Source organism: Salminus brasiliensis, chromosome 16 (assembly GCF_030463535.1).
Source record: "Salminus brasiliensis chromosome 16, fSalBra1.hap2, whole genome shotgun sequence".
In the NCBI taxonomy this organism is placed as follows: Eukaryota; Metazoa; Chordata; class Actinopteri; order Characiformes; family Bryconidae; genus Salminus; species Salminus brasiliensis.
The window spans coordinates 5810977-5827057 of NC_132893.1; the positions used below are offsets into that span (position 1 = coordinate 5810977).

Genomic DNA, 16081 nt, shown 5'->3' on the forward strand with positions numbered 1-16081 from the left:
AAGCAGAGCTGGCGGCTTTCGCTTGTTCTCTCACTCTCTAATGAAAAGGACAGCCGGACTCAAGGGAGCTCTTGGGTTTCAAACCTCAGCACCAAGCAGCTATCTGTCCATCTGTCACACTGCAAGACATCCCGCCTCTCACACTCAGACTGTGTGTGTACGGGGTGTGGGGGAGTGTGTGTGTGTGGGAGCAGGAGGGTGTACTGTTTCTGTAACGATGACACTGGAGACACAGGACAAATTAATTACTCTGTTAGAAAGACAACTTCCTTCCTTAACACAGTCTTACACCCAGCCCCTCTTCCTCACGCCCGCGCTGACGGGAGGAGAGTCCAGGGGATGCTGGGTGTCAGGCTGTGTTAGCCTGAGCCTGGGCACTGGTGTGTGTCAGTGTGTATGCAATTGTTTGAGCGGGCTTGTGTTTGTGAGTGGATCACAGTGTGCTCTGCAGGTGTGTGTGTGTGTGTGTGAGTGTGTGAGTGTGTGGACCAGGCAGGAGCTTGGCAGTAAGGTTAGAGTCCCAGAGAGAACAGCACAGCCCTGGGCTTTCACTGGTGTCGTCAATCAGCAACCTGATCAGAGCGCTGCAGGAAGGGGATGTGATCGATCACGACTCAGTTTCCCCTACACACACACACACACACACACACACACTCGCACACAGCAACTCAGCTCTGCAACAACCAAGAATAAGAATACAATAGAACAATACTGAGTACACTGCATAAAATGCAATGTTGAGTACAGTCGAATACAGTATGTAGAATAGAACTGCATTATGTGGACAAAAGTATTGGGACACACCTCGGAATCATTGAATAAAGGTGTTTCATTCAGTCCCATTGCCACAGGTGTATAAAATCAAGCTCATAGCCATGCAGTCTACCTTTCCACACATTAGCGAAAGAATGGGTGGTTTTAAAGAGCTCAATGAACGCCAGCGTGGTTGCAACTGCAGGTCAGTTGATGAGATTTCTTCCCTTTTACATATTACAAAAAAAAAAATAAATAAAAAAATAAAAAAATAATAAAAAAAAATATATATATATATATATATATATGCTTTGGCCAATAACACTTCTCAACCAATCATCTGGTGTTGCCAAAAGTGTCTGTTGTATAGTCTGTTTTGTAAAGAGCAAAAGTAGACAGTATTGTTAAGAACAGAGCTGAATAAAACCCAACAGTATTTGATGAACAGGAGAGTCACACTGATATATATTTCTGTCTTATGAAAAATTCAATTGTTTTTAAATTCATTTTTTTGCTACACTGTTTGGAGAATCACTCCCTGAGTACAGTGTAAGGATTTGATATTGAATGAATCAGCAAATGCTGTTGTTCTCTGTGTTCTGCAGAATATGTGGACAGCAGCATCCACCACATGGCTCTGTTCATCTCAGTAACAGTGTGCAGCATCGTCCTCGTCCTCATCATCGTGTTCTGTTACTTCAGGTGAGCCTCACACACGTTTCTATATTCAATCTGCTGAACAGCGTGGGTTAAAAATAAGATATTATAAACGGAACAGTAGATGTTCAGGTGTTTTTAAATTATGCATTATGAACTATAATCCTCTCATTTTAATGGATTTGTGTCTGATTTCCTTTGAAGCTGCAATCAGGAAGCTAGTTTACACTTTGATGTTAAACATCAAACTGGATAAATCTACATTTCTTCACTTTGATGTTTAGTTCTGTGACTTTTATGAGTATAAAAATCATTTATAAAGCAGTGATTCCAAACTTTTTTAATGGTGATGTATATATATATACATATGTGTGTGTGTATATGTGTGTGTAATGTATACTAGGTACAAGCGGCAGGAGCTGCGGCCCCGCTACAGTATGGGTTTGGAGCAGGACGAGACGTATATCCCCCCAGGAGAGTCTTTGAAGGACCTGATAGAGCAGTCACAGAGCTCCGGCAGCGGCTCAGGACTCCCCCTGCTGGTGAGATTGTAAAACTACACATGCACCTCACAGCTGCTACCCCCCTCCGCGATAGTTCTCCTCTGATTACCTGGTGTTTACTCGTAGATGCACGCTCCTGTTGACTTCCACTTCTTTGAACGTGCTAAAAGATGTGCCATCTTGACTGCAGTAAAAGCTGTTAATTGAGTTTAATCCACCATCTTACCTGCGAGACTCTGCCTGTTCTCGGCTCCGCAGGTGCAGCGCACCATAGCTAAGCAGATCCAGATGGTGAAGCAGATCGGGAAGGGCCGCTACGGGGAGGTGTGGATGGGCCGCTGGAGGGGCGAGAGGGTGGCTGTGAAGGTCTTCTTCACCACGGAGGAGGCCAGCTGGTTCAGAGAGACCGAAATCTACCAGACGGTTCTCATGAGGCATGAGAACATACTAGGTAAATAACAGCACCGACTTCAACAATCACTTATTCATCTGAAAGTGTATTATTCAACAGTTACTTAAAAACTTAAAAAAACTGTTCAAAGACTACTTATGAACTAATATGTAAGTTATGAGGGTGATAAACTGAGGGGTGGATCTCCTACATTAGATGATCAAATTTGGAGAAACTTTCCAGTGAGATTTTTTTCTGTGGTGGTGAATGAAACCTGATCTGAGGAGTTCAGTGCATCTAAAAGCTACACCACAGAAATCTGTACCTTAAATGAATTACTGATCTTCTGCACACTGTTGTTTTACAATCATTTTCAGATGGAAAGATACACTCCAACGTCCAGTGTACACCCCTACTAAGGAATGCATTCAGCTCCTTTAAGTTGCACTCATTTCTGACACAGATGTGCAAATGCACGCAGAGATTGTATAGTCTCTGTAGAGGAGTATTTCCAATAGAATAACACCTCCAAGAGCAGATAAACATCAACCTGGGCCAGATGGGTGTAAAGTCCCCCAGCATTGAGCTGTGGAGCAGTGGGACTGTGTTCTCTGGAATGATGGATGGTGCTTCATCCAGTATTTTTGGGATGACTGAGGGAGTTGAGGTGGGGTGGTGATCATCCAACATCATTCAACAGCACTCTTGTCGCTGAATGCAATCAGTTACAGTTACAGTGACTCCCAACAAAAGCAGGGCAAACTCTTTTTAATCCCATTTGATTTGAAAAGCAATAATAAATAAGCTGGTGTCCCAATAATTTTGCTCATATAGTGTTTATAAACGTATTGTTTTACATTACAACCCCTGATTCCTGTCACCAAGAACCTGAGCAAGTTGAGTTGCTCCATTTCTCTAGAGTGAACATTTCACACCAGACCACACTGAATGACTTTGCTTACATCTCAAAGATGGTTTATGAATTATGCAGACATTTGAAGAACTGAAATTCCCCTTTTAGAGGTTCATTAGGATTCATAGACAGCTCTAAATATATGACACCAGCAGAGAGAACTCTTCATGGAGTCATGAAATAGTTTGTGAGAAGGACCAGACCTAAAGCTCCTCTTCCTTCCTATTTAACATTAGATGAATTTCCACCTCTACCTTCAGTGTCTCATGACGAGACACTTTCAAAGATGGAGGTAAGACTTCTAGATCTAGTCTTAGAAGACACCACCCTGGACTCCAGCCCGAGTCCTCTTTCCCTCTACGGTGACACATTGTCTTCACTACTACAATCATCAAAGAACTCTTCAACGCTAGTTGAGAATGGAGCGAGAAACCCTCGTACACTGGCTTGGTTAAATGATGTTGTCTACTCCGAGCCATTTGGAAAGGCAGTGACTTTAAGAGTCACTGTCACTGTAAATATGTAGTGAGGCTGAAAACGTGGCCATAAAGAGCAGCAGTGTGTATCTTTCATGTTCTGCTTCTTCAGCTGGCAGCGTGGAGGCTTTCTCACATCACAAACACTGTGCTGAGTGATAAGACTGGTGCAGCACAGCGCCCTCGTTAAGAATCGTGGTCAGTAGAACTACACGGATCAGCTGGAGAGCGTCTGACCTTTCACTGTTGCATGTGTTCCTCAGGTTTCATCGCAGCAGACATCAAGGGCACGGGTTCATGGACGCAGCTTTACCTGATCACGGACTACCACGAGAGCGGCTCGCTCTACGACTACCTCAAATCCACCACACTGGACACGCGGGCGCTGCTGCGGCTGGCCTACTCGGCCGTCTCTGGTCTGTGCCACCTGCACACGGAAATCTTCGGCACTCAGGGCAAACCGGCCATCGCCCACCGAGACCTGAAGAGCAAGAACATCCTGGTGAAGAAGAACGGCACATGCTGCATTGCAGACCTCGGCCTGGCCGTCAAGTTCATCAGGTAAGTGTGCACATCAGTGTTCTTTAGGAAAGGAACTGGACAGAATGGAGATGTTGTAAAAGACAAGTCCATTTTTGTGCGAGTGTGACGAACCTTATAAAGGGTTAAAGAATCTTCCCATTATTGGTGGGTTGTGTAGCAGTTCCTACGGTTTAAAATTCAATCATACGCTCTGCGTTTCTTACATACCGTAATACCTCTGAAAAAGTGTTGAATGCTACGTAATTAGTGTGGTCATACGGGTCTACCCACTGCAATAACCCCAGTCTACATGAAATTCTCCTCATTTTCCTCATTCTTGAGCAGAAGTGAGCAAAGGCCTCTTGTGTGCCCCTCTGCTCCATATGTTGATGGTCTGCAGCTCCCTGTGGAGTGTTCTTTCAGAAACTGGTGGTGAAGAACCTGCATTGACAGTGAAGCGAGTTTCATTCACAAGCTGTGAAACGTGCCGGCGGTGCTTGTCTATCAGTTTTGTCTTTTGGCCACAATTCTGAGGAGAATCTCCTGTAGACTGTAGGGTACCGCTGCTGGTATGACCCGTATGACCGTTCCATACACCTGCAGATTCAGCTCCTATCTTCACCCTACGGCCTTTAACACACTCAAATGCAGTCAGCCCTTTTAGCCAATCATTAACAGCATCTGCTTTGTGACCCATTTTCACACATCCAACGAGACACTGACTGCACTGTACCACCACTTCTTGATCTATGAGTCCCATCATACACCCTGCAGGTATTTATCCTCACGCAGCATCTGCAGAAGCCTGAAGTTACTACCACCTTAAACACACAAGGTGACTAAATTCTTCATGGCACTGTGAACTCTGAAAGAACCATTTGAAGCACCTGCAGGCTTTCTCACACTTTCTGCCTTAAGTTTGGTCCCCTTTCTATTAAATATGTAATGATGCCAATTTAATATGAGGGACATCTTTTCCTCTCCACAAAGTTGCAGATCCTTCACGTCTTGATCTTGGTTGGTTGTCACCAAGTGTGTTTCTACAGAAAATGCCACAGAATATCCCAAAAGCTCCATGTGTGTTTACACGTTCAAATCTGTCTCAAATAATCTGACCAGAAAGGGCCTGGGCCAAGCTCTGAGCTTAGCCTGCCTAAGACTTTAGTCAGTATAAATATTGAACCATTGGTTTGCATGTAAACACACTTCCTGATAACTGGCTCAGCTGTTCTCTAGCTGCTGTAAAGCTGCAGCTTTGGAGCTCAAGAGCTGTGTATGTACTCGTGTTAGGGATGTGTTACTTTCTTAAGAATGATCTAATTATGTTTTGGCTTCAATATTTTTGCTATTTATTTTAATTAATACACTAAAAATATTTACAATTTCTAAAAAAAATAAAATTTTTATTTCATGTCCATGTTGAGTATCAGGCACCAGAATGCCCACATGCTGGTACTTGCCGGCCGCTGGCATGAGGCACTGTAATGAAAACCAGTCGTAATCTCCTTGTGTCTGATCTAAATGTCATTATGGCTGGTCTTTTTACTGCCACAGCAGAGCTGCACCCGTTAAATATTCCACAGCTGATCTGCAGCGCAATAAAACACATCACAAACAGCCAGTTCTGTTCAGCAAATAGGGAAAGGCTCATCTTGGCCTCTGTTTGAGATAAAAGTCAGCATTGAGATGTCAGTAAAGCCTCGTCCTCTGATCAGCCCGGCGTATCCAGGGCTTCTGAGGGAAGCTTCAGTAGTTTTGACACATTCAAAGCCCCAAATCCAGCTCAGTCATCTCAGCTGAACTTGTTCGCCATGTGAGCGTTGCTGCATTGCCTTAACATGACTTCTGTTTGCTTCGGGCCGGCAGTGACACGAACGAGGTGGACATCCCTCCGAACACACGAGTGGGCACCAAGCGCTACATGCCCCCGGAGGTGCTGGACGAGACCCTGAACCGCAACCATTTCCAGTCGTACATCATGGCCGACATGTACAGCTTCGGGCTGATCCTGTGGGAGATCGCCAGGAGATGTGTGTCAGGAGGTCAGTGAGAGGAGGAGGCCGTGTACATATCTGATTGTTGATGATGTGAAATTAGAGAAGGTGTTTTTATATTACAGAGGCACGGAACTGTACGTCATGACTGATGTCTTTAAGAGCTTGCTGTCACTGTATCAGTGTCAGTTTCAGGGTGTTCTCAGGTGGTTTCTGATAATTCTACAGATGAGCCATAGTCTCCGGTCTGTAATGGACATGGTGCAGTATGACCATAACATAATCATTGTACAGTTACACCTTTATTTAAATAATAAAATAGGTATAAATGCTACAACTTATGGTTGCTGTTACACTAAAACCTTTATTGTATCAACATTTCAATCAGGCTGTCGTTCTTTATATATAAATTGACCAATAGAAACACTCCAAAATAACTTCTATCAAAAGTTTTATTTGACATTTTGGAAATGCAGTGATGATATGCAGTCATATAAATGAATTGGGACATCCCATTACACCCCATTTCTAAACCTATGGACAGTACTGAATACACTAAAGTCTTCTCTTGGGCTGAACTTGCTCGCACGGCCTGACCTGGTCATGATGGCGGTTGTTTTACTTGTAAATGATTTAGTAGACGGTGAAACAGCTGATTTCCAACAGTTCTGAGACTTTTTAAACCCTTTCCCAGACTCACCTACATCCACAGCCTTCTTTCTGAAGGCCTCAGAGAGCTCTTTGGATCTGGTCATGGTGATCTTCACCATGATTGAATGTCTGAGGTTTAAATAAGACAGGCTCCTCCAGAATCCTCTCTAATGATGTTCTAATCATCTGCAGCTGATGTTCTGCACCTGATTCTAATGTTAGGCATTCAGTTAGTAATGAATGTGGGTGTATCCTAACTTGCTTCTCACAAGAAAACTGCATTTTACAAACGAAATGATTTCTTCAGTTTGGCTTTATCACCTCTGTCTCTAAATATGGTTCAAGTATAGAACAATATGTTTCCGGGGGTTTTCTAACATTTTTACATGACTGGATAGACACACACACACATGCAGTACATATGAACGCATTCATGTCCAGTAACATTTTTGCAGTTTTCAGTTTGGCTTCTGCAATGCGTAGAACTGTCTCCACCAACAGGTTCAGAATCTTTGGGTTACAGTGTGAATTATGAATGAATAAATATGATTTATTCAAAAATACTGTAAGTACATTCCTTTTGCCTTATTCTTTTTGGCTGTGTTTTCCTGTAGGAATTGTGGAGGAGTATCAGTTGCCTTACCATGACCTGGTGCCCACAGACCCGTCCTACGAGGACATGAGGGAGGTGGTGTGTATAAAGAGACAGCGGCCATCTTTCGCCAATCGCTGGACGAGCGATGAGGTAGTTCTCTCTATTCAAAACCTGAATCTCTGAACTAAAGTTCAAGTGAAGATTACAGAGGATTACGAAACACTGCAGAGCCACTGATTACAAATACCTTCAGTTATTGATTGAATCTTGTTGAAAGTTTAGTTTCCTGTTATCCAAAAACTCCAAATTCTGAGATTTTGCAGCAAACAAATCATTTATACATAATAATGCACTGTACTGACTGTTCTGTGTGTGTGTGTGTGTGTGTGTGTGTGTGCACATAGTGTCTGAGGCAGATGGGCAAGCTGATGACTGAATGCTGGGCGCATAACCCAGCCTCACGCCTCACTGCCCTGAGGGTGAAGAAGACTCTGGCCAAGATGTCCGAGTCACAGGACATTAAACTGTGAGGGAGGCCTACGGCAGCTCAGAGAGAGAGAGAGAAAGAGAGAGCGAGAGAGAGAGAGTGCGCGAGAAAGAGAGAGAGAGTGAGGCAGCTTCAGCCCCGGCTTCAATGCAGCGCATACGGAGAACGCTGTCCTGCTGAGGGACTTCTCCAAGATGAGACGAGCGAGGCCCAGGCCCTCATCCTGCTTTCTGTGAAAGCTCCCCAGCCAGCAGAGAGGAGAGGCACACCGGAGGAGAGAGTGCGCCCCCTGCTGGTGCTAGTGTGACCCTCCTCACAGGCTACAATGAAGGACAGAGTGGGGAGGGAACACTAGCCATCACCTAAAGCCATTTATTTGATGTCAGACCTTTCTGTTGCCTCGTGTTCTGGTCTTGTTGGCTTTTCTTTAACTCTAATGCTGTTCCAGCATATTTCCATCAAGAGACTCCATGTTTTGATTATGGAAGGTTTGCTCTATTGAGAAAAAGGCTGCAGCTACATTGTTAAATGTGTTCCTGGAATGTTTTAAACATCAGCATACTAATTTCTAAGTGTTGACGTATGACATTTCTTCCCTTCACAACGCCGGCCGTCCCTTCCTCACACTGATGTGAGGAATGCTATGTTGACTGTTAATGATGAAGGTAATGGTGGGATGACGCGGACGTTTGTGACAGAGACCTACTGTAGGCATTTTGTTCCTTTCAGGCCATTGGTGTTTGCCTTGTACATACTCATAACCCCAAATATGAATGTAAATAGTGATATTGAAATGTAATTATGGATTGAACAAGTAAATTGTTTTTCTTGCTTTTCCCTGGTTCCTTTTTTTTTGTTTTTTTGCTCGTGCCTTATTTAACATGTACTTGTAAGTTTAATATGTGAGGTTACCATAACACTTGTATGTACATGCAGTGAATGAATGGTCTCCTAGGGTTGTATGTATCAGGTTAACATTCCCCCTAATAAAATGGCTTCGAGTCCTACTTGCTGTGTCTTTGCCTGCAACTTCAAAGCAGGAATTTGCTTCCGGATCAAAACAGGACAGGTTCTGACGATCAAAAAGACTGTGTTATTGCTTTAGGAAAAGAAAACAAGTTGGCTGTTTATTTTCCCCTCAGTAGCACAAGCAATTATCATCAGAGTAAATAAATAACCATAACCAGCAGCTGAACCACGCCGTAAAACTAAAAAGCAAGAAAGCCTAAAAGCGCTTTTCTGCAGCAGGTGGAAAAACTGGTTATTAAAATAAAACTCTAATGATAAAGCAACAAAAACTGCACATATTTTTAGAATGAGCTACAGCAGGGTGAAACGTTGGTGAAGCCATTCAGCACAATAAAATGACGACGCAGAGAGCAGCACTACATTCTCAAATGAATGCCTGAATTTCAAAGGGTGCTGCCTGGGTGGATTGGTGTGTGTGTGTGTTTGTGAGACACTGCGTCCCCTGTGGTGCTAGAAACTGTCAGATGGCAGATCATAAAAGTAGTACAGCAAACCAACTGGAGCAGTCCTGCCTCACGTGACGAGCATCCGTGTGGTCAAGTGTGCATCTGTGTCTCAAGAGGTGTGAAAATCTTAGTTTAAAAAAGTGTGTGTGTGTGTGTGTGTGTGTGTTATGCAGACTTTAAAAGCAAATGAAGGACGACGGGGCCCGAGTTCAGTGTTGCATATAAATATAATTTATTTCTTGTTTAAAAATTCTTTCTTACATTTTGTACAGAAACTTCACAGAGGAGATGCAAGCTTTTTGCAAATTACATCATGAACGTGCCATAAAAGAATAGGTAACATCCTCACTATAAATATAATATTCATAGCTGTGGGAACTATGGAATGCAACTGCTAGCGCTTTTTTAATGCAATGTACAATTTGTTTATAAAGGATGCAGAAGTTGCATAGACAGCTTTAGAAATTTGGACAACTTGTACAAGAGAAACAAAAATGAACGGTGGCCAAAAAAACAGACAGTGCTGATAATTGCAAAGTACAGTGAGATGGGACAGTTGCTTCGTAGAGGGATACGGCAGAACTATCATACATGCGTCCATCTGCTTTCTCATGAATCAGCTCTCTAATGTACAGCAGCTCCGTCTCCAACGCTCCACTAATCTGCTCTCCTTTTAAAACTGATGTTTGGCTGTCTGCCTGATTTTTTTTCCCCCTCCTGCATCCCGACATCTGCAATCTCGCTACGGAAGTCTTCTCCACACTATATATGGCTCTCTGTTTTTTAAAAAGAACACAGAAACGCACAGGCCGCCTGTGCCGGACACCATGCAGAGTCACCACTGCCACGACACTGGGAAAGCTCTAGATTAGATGCCTACAGGTGCTGCAGTCCATTTTAGAAAGAGCGAAGCGGCATGGCTGAACGGTTCCTCTGGACCTGGGACAGAACCCAACCCTGTGGGATGAGGCGATGGGTGATGTGCGGGTTTCCTGTCCGCTGCATGATTTCCTGAAGTTGTCATCAGCCATGTACATCCATGAATACTCGAATGGCATATTCAACAGCAGACTGTGAGAGCCAGAAGTACAGAACACACAGCCCGAACGGGTGGAGAAACGTTTACAGAAACTCCGACAGCACGACCTTGCTAAAAAATATTTGGTTCCTATTTTTTATGTCTCTAAACTTTGCGATTAAATACAGATCACAATGCAACCGAACGCAATTAATACGAAAATAATAACAGAAATCATAGAACAATAACACTGTTAAGCTTTACAGTTACAATGTCCTTGAATGCATATTTACAGGCTGCATATTTTGTTAAATGTGTATTTGAGATAATGTCCACTAGGTGGCACTGTAAAAAAAATTAAAAATACATGGGAGACACATGAAACGTTAAAAAAGGTAGAAAAATGGTAGGAGAAAAAAAGATACATAATGAGGGTGGCGTGAGAATAATAAGTAATAAATGAGTATAAATAAAGGCAATATTAAATATTTCATCATAAAAGGTTCTTTATCAACATCAATTTGAAAGGGAAAGCGTAGGGACTGACACGGGTTGATGGCACTCAAAACCGGTGGGTTTGGATGTGATGGGACATTTAATTCCTCATATCTGGGGCTCTGCTTGCCACATGCTCTCCTGCCCACCATTCACACACTGATTATCCTACACATCAGAGAAAAAAGTGGAGTAGGTCCAGTATCTGGACAGCAGAAGTCACGCGTTTCCTAAGAAACTCATTTGACAAATATTAAAAAAAAAGAAAGAAAAAGAAACAAGAAACAAAAAAGGAGAGAAAGAAAAGACTGTACCAGGAATCGTACAGAAAGGGCTTGAAGTACAGTGTCCTTAATTTGATCCTTTTTTGTTTTCGTTCCTCTACATGTTGGCCATTCGGGTTTGATTCGTTTTCTAGGTTAAATGGGGAAGGAAACCGTTTGTCTGTGAGCCGCTGGTCACTTTGTCGTGGGCTGCCCGTGGACCAGCTGGGTGGGATAGCCGCTGTGTCCCAGTGCCCGCTGTGTCCCTCTACGCCCCGCAGCACCACTGCGTTCTCTGGCCGATGTTCCGGCCTGCCGTTCTTCTTCTACCCGTGATTCATCCAAATCGCGCCTCCCAGGGACGTCCTGCTCTCGCCTTGGTGGATAGGTGTCAGTGCTCGGTTGCCATGGGTACAATGTTCTCATGGCGACCCATTTCCTCCAGTACAGCGGCTAGTCGGTTCAGGTTACCGTCAGGGAAGTGTTGCGCCTCCCACAGGTCCAAAATCACACCGGTTGGACTGGACTTAGTGGCAAAGTAGTTCAGATATCTGAGAGAGAGAGAGAGAGAGAGAGAGGGAGGGGGGTAGGAGAGAGAGGGTAAGAGAGAGTGGAGAGAGATAGATGAGAAAGATGAATGTGGGCTTGTTTACTCTCTGCACTAACTGACAATCCTCTCATCAAAGAAGCCCTGACTGCTCTGATTTCAGAACGGCTCTCCGTTAGTAACAGAACTGGACGCTGTTTTCTGACGCTGTGCTCAGTTTCATCATCCGCTCCTCCATTTTGATAGTGGCACAGCCGTTCCACCATTAGACGAGAGAGCAGGGAGAAGCAAGCGAGGAAGAGGGGAGAAGATTGAGGAGCAGGGGGGAGGCTGTGGCAGATAGGGGGAGAGATGTGGGGTGAGCCTTCCGTAACACCCCCCCCCCCTCCACACACACACACACACACACACACACACACACATGCACACTCTCTCCCCCCACCGCTGGCCCAGGCTCCTGCTGCTGCGGCAGATAAGGCGTCCCCCGCTGAGATGTGAACTCAATAACTGAAAACACAGTTTGCACTTCTCACACAAGCTGTCAAACACAGAGAAGCGGGAGCAAAAAGAGGGAGCTGATCTGCGCTAGCGGGACCCAGGCTCCACCACCGCCACCTCGAACCCCAACCTTTTCTTCCTCCGTTACGCTCTCTTGGATTCTCTCACTCCCTCTCTGACCAGCTCTCCTAAAATACCTCTGTCATCTTCAGAACAGGCAAAGCTTGGCCAAGGCCACCGAGCGCATGCTTCAAGTTGAGATTTAGCTGCAGGAGGAAGGAGGGGTTTGGTTGCACTTCTGTAATTGACCTTTTTTTGCCAAGAGGGATCTTAGAGAGCAAAGAGTGGAACATGGGCAGAGGAGAACAGCCTGGGGCGCTTTGTTAAGCTCACCTGTCCAGGTTGAGTTTGTGCGCCAACATCCTCCAGTCGTTTCCCCGAGTCTGAGGAGCGTCCAGGCTGCTGCACAGCTTCTGCCGGATGGACAGTGGGATGCGGAAAGCATTGGGCCCCACCAAGGTGGTGATGTTGCTGGCCGGGTCCAGCAGGGAGGTGTCAATGCATTGAGAGTCCTGTAGGGGGTGACAGAGAGCAGCAACGGTCAGTCTGTAAAACTGTTTTAAACTGAATGTGTTTTAAAAAATGACATGACGTTAATACTGCTGATAATATTACTAATCATTTTATTTATTTACTGATTGTTTTATTATTAATATATAAAGCATTTAGACCTCATCACACTATGGTAATTTTTGTCCACCTAGTTTTATGTATCAGTTGCTGTAAGTAGTCCCCAAAAATCTGTCTGCTTTTAGTCAGCTAGAAACACTGTTACTGTTGTAAAAGAACTGTATCTTCACCTTGGACCAGTTACGAACTTAATTTAGGCCTAACCTAAACATGATACAACTCAACAGGCTGGTTTTCCAGACAGGGATTAAGTCTTGTCCTAGACTAGAATTTTACTTTCAATAGAGAATCCCCATTCAGAATGCTCTGGAGTGAAAGACTAGGCCTATCTAGGAAATTGACCCAATATGTGCCTACAGGAGACCTACAGGAGACCTACAGGAGACCTACAGGACCCACAGGAGTTCCAACCCAAATGCAAAAACGTCTTTCTGTCTCTTTGTCTGAGGAGAAATACAGCAGATGGTTTGACTGGTTTCTGAAGATCTCTGAGATATAGGGGAGAGCTTTAATAAGGAATGAGGAGACATTACACTGAATATTATTCAGCTGAGACTAAGTTAAGATCAGTCTGAGCAGAAACAGATGAAGCCATCTGTGAGACTTTATTCTGATCAAAGTGAGAAAAGCCAAGGCTTGTTTCTCAGGAATTACAGAGACAGGAGAACATTGCCTCTCACACTGGCCTCAAACTGGACTTAATCATGGAATCCTTGGAGAAATAAAGAGACTTAGAGGAGACTAAGATCTTAGCTTCTTAACTTTTCTTTTCTCAGGGAACATCTGACCCTAGAGGACTGGAGTCTTGCTTAGTTTGCTGATCACTTTGCTTAAACACATGAACTGAACAGGAAAATCCCCAACAGTGGTTGACCTAGTGTCCTCCAGGACCAGACCTGATGACCTGTTACATAAGTCATGAGTTTTAAATCTTCATAAAGTTGAAAAAAAAATGCTGAAAAACGTATAAACTCTGTCAAACAGCACTAAACACACGTGTGTGAATGCTTTGCACATGACATCCCTTTGAGAATACGGAAGTAAACCAGCAGATGTCTAATGTATTTTCATGTTGAGTATATTTACTTCTGACACTGTTTTTTTAAGCCAAATAAAAAGCATGTGTACTGTCTATAGCCCATTTGTAGAAGAATATCTTATGAATTAGTCACTGATCCCAAATGATTCAATTGCTCGCTGAACCAAGAGCGTACTCTGTTTTCCGATATGCTGCTGCGGTGGACAGTTAGGCAGAGCTGTCTTTTGGTAGGTGGCTAAAAAAAAAAAAGAAAAGAAAAAGCTTGAGCAGACTGTGCAGGGCCCGCTGGGAGCCGGGGAGGGAAAGTAAACACTGCTCTGAAATCTGTGAGCTACCTTCTCTCAGGACTTCATGACAATTAGCGCCTGGTGGCTCATTTCGGGTTCTCCAGGGAGCGTGTCATGATAGCAAGGAGACAAAGAGACAAGAGAGAGAGAGAGAGAGAGGAAGATAGTATGACAGAGAATGAGAGAGAAAGTGCTAGAGAATAGAGGCAGAGAGAGAAAGCAGACGGCTTGCCGTCACGGGCAGTTGGGAGAGGAGAAATGGAGGAGAGAAGGTCAGCGGTGAGAGGCAGCAGAAACATGAAATTTGCTTCATATCGAAGCCCGGAACGGCGTCCCCGCTCCCTCATCACTCTGACACTCTATTCTCTTAGTCAGCTTCCTTTTGTGAGCAGATGTCAGCGGGGGACTGGAGGCTGATTAGCCCTCCCCTGCGTTCTGTGCGGAGTTCTGATAATAAAAAAAGTCTCTGAATTCAGGCTCCCTTAAAGCACAGAGGCTCATCAAAGGCAGCTAAACGCAGCTGGTTAACCCCTGTGACACCACTCAAAGATGCAGAAACTCTCCAGAAGCGAGACGATGCGGTCGGGACGGAGAATACGGAGGAAGTAATGCTGATGTCTCAGACACCGTCATCCCTTGATAGCAGCATTGTGAGCCAATGGCCATTTCTTGCTCCTGGGCTCCCCCTACAGTCGGAATGTGTAATTCACGCTTTGAGACACCCCTAATGTTCACACTGTACACATTTCTGAATGAGTCTGAGAGACACTGAATATGAATGTGAACATGATTTTACATGACTATGACTCGGGTCATGTGGCGCAGTTTGCAGTTCTCACTTTCTTACATAGTGCAGTTAGCAGCACTTCGAGCCTGGAGTAGCTGCGATAGAAACTATATTCTCCCTATTACAGTCAGTGGAGCATCAACAGGATTTTAAGATAAAAATGTCACATAATACTGCTTTAAGAGAAAGTATGCTGCTGAAGGGATGCAAACCTGACATTCAACAGGTGCTAACACCAAGTATCTAGGACCTTTTTAGTACTGGTTCTAATGCAGTTCAAGACCCTTCACAACACTCATGCGCATTTCTGTTTATTTATTTTTTAAGAAAACCAGAAACTGTCCACCAGAATCCACCAGCTGTCCTTGAATTTGCACATTTGCACCATTCACACTACAGGTAATGAGGTCGCCTCAATAAAGATGTAATCTAGGCAATCATTTTGCAACATTCTGCAGTGTTAAATGTGTGGCTTAATGGGCAACACTTTTTTCCAGGGAAATAAACAGTGGATAACTGCGTCAGTGGCACTACACTGCTATATATTTAAGCGCTCGGGATGAAGGTATGACAATTATTTCATTCAGTTAAATTTAAGACTGTTTAAGGTCCCAAGGCTGCCCTGTAACGCTATCTGCATTTAAATGGAAGTAAGCTTTTATAACCTGTGTAAACATATGAGTTTATTTTACCACAAGCTTGCTAACAAATCTATGTCCTTAGGATATTCTTAGACTGTGTTAAAAACACTGCTGCTATAAAGCACTTTTTTTCTGATGTCTGCACAATGTTCAAAGAACGTATTCATGCTATTGTAGTAAATGTTGACAGGATGTAACTTTTTTTAATCAAAATTAGCATGTCAGACATCCCTGTCAGCTGGGAGGCGGTTGTACTTCCTACAGCTTGTAAAGTGGTACCTGGGCAAGCTCGATGCTAACCGAGTTCACAAGATGTGACTTATCTTCGTTCAGTACATTCTCTAAAGCTGAACCTCAGCAGACCAAGCCTCTTTTTTTGCGGCAGGTGAAATTACTGGC

The 16081-nt window shown here is 44.0% G+C and overlaps 2 protein-coding genes across 6 annotated transcripts in view; one reads left to right on the forward strand and one right to left on the reverse strand.

Moving 5' to 3' along the window:
• Window positions 1–8949, forward strand: part of bmpr1bb (bone morphogenetic protein receptor, type IBb) — a 120421-nt gene extending 111472 nt beyond the window's left edge. For all 4 annotated transcript variants that reach the window (XM_072659308.1, XM_072659309.1, XM_072659311.1 and 1 more), the window contains 7 exons: window positions 1359–1455; window positions 1814–1952; window positions 2172–2364; window positions 3957–4254; window positions 6082–6257; window positions 7475–7605; window positions 7860–8949. In XM_072659308.1, the coding sequence (XP_072515409.1) occupies window positions 1359–1455; window positions 1814–1952; window positions 2172–2364; window positions 3957–4254; window positions 6082–6257; window positions 7475–7605; window positions 7860–7985 (1160 nt within the window). In that variant the 3' untranslated portion in view covers window positions 7986–8949. The remainder of the gene's footprint in view (window positions 1–1358; window positions 1456–1813; window positions 1953–2171; window positions 2365–3956; window positions 4255–6081; window positions 6258–7474; window positions 7606–7859) is intronic.
• A 676-nt stretch (window positions 8950–9625) lies between these two features.
• Window positions 9626–16081, reverse strand: part of unc5cb (unc-5 netrin receptor Cb) — a 164712-nt gene continuing 158256 nt past the window's right edge. For both annotated transcript variants that reach the window (XM_072659307.1, XM_072659306.1), the window contains 2 exons: window positions 12632–12810; window positions 9626–11744 (listed from right to left, as the gene is read on the reverse strand). In XM_072659307.1, the coding sequence (XP_072515408.1) occupies window positions 11585–11744; window positions 12632–12810 (339 nt within the window). In that variant the 3' untranslated portion in view covers window positions 9626–11584. The remainder of the gene's footprint in view (window positions 11745–12631; window positions 12811–16081) is intronic.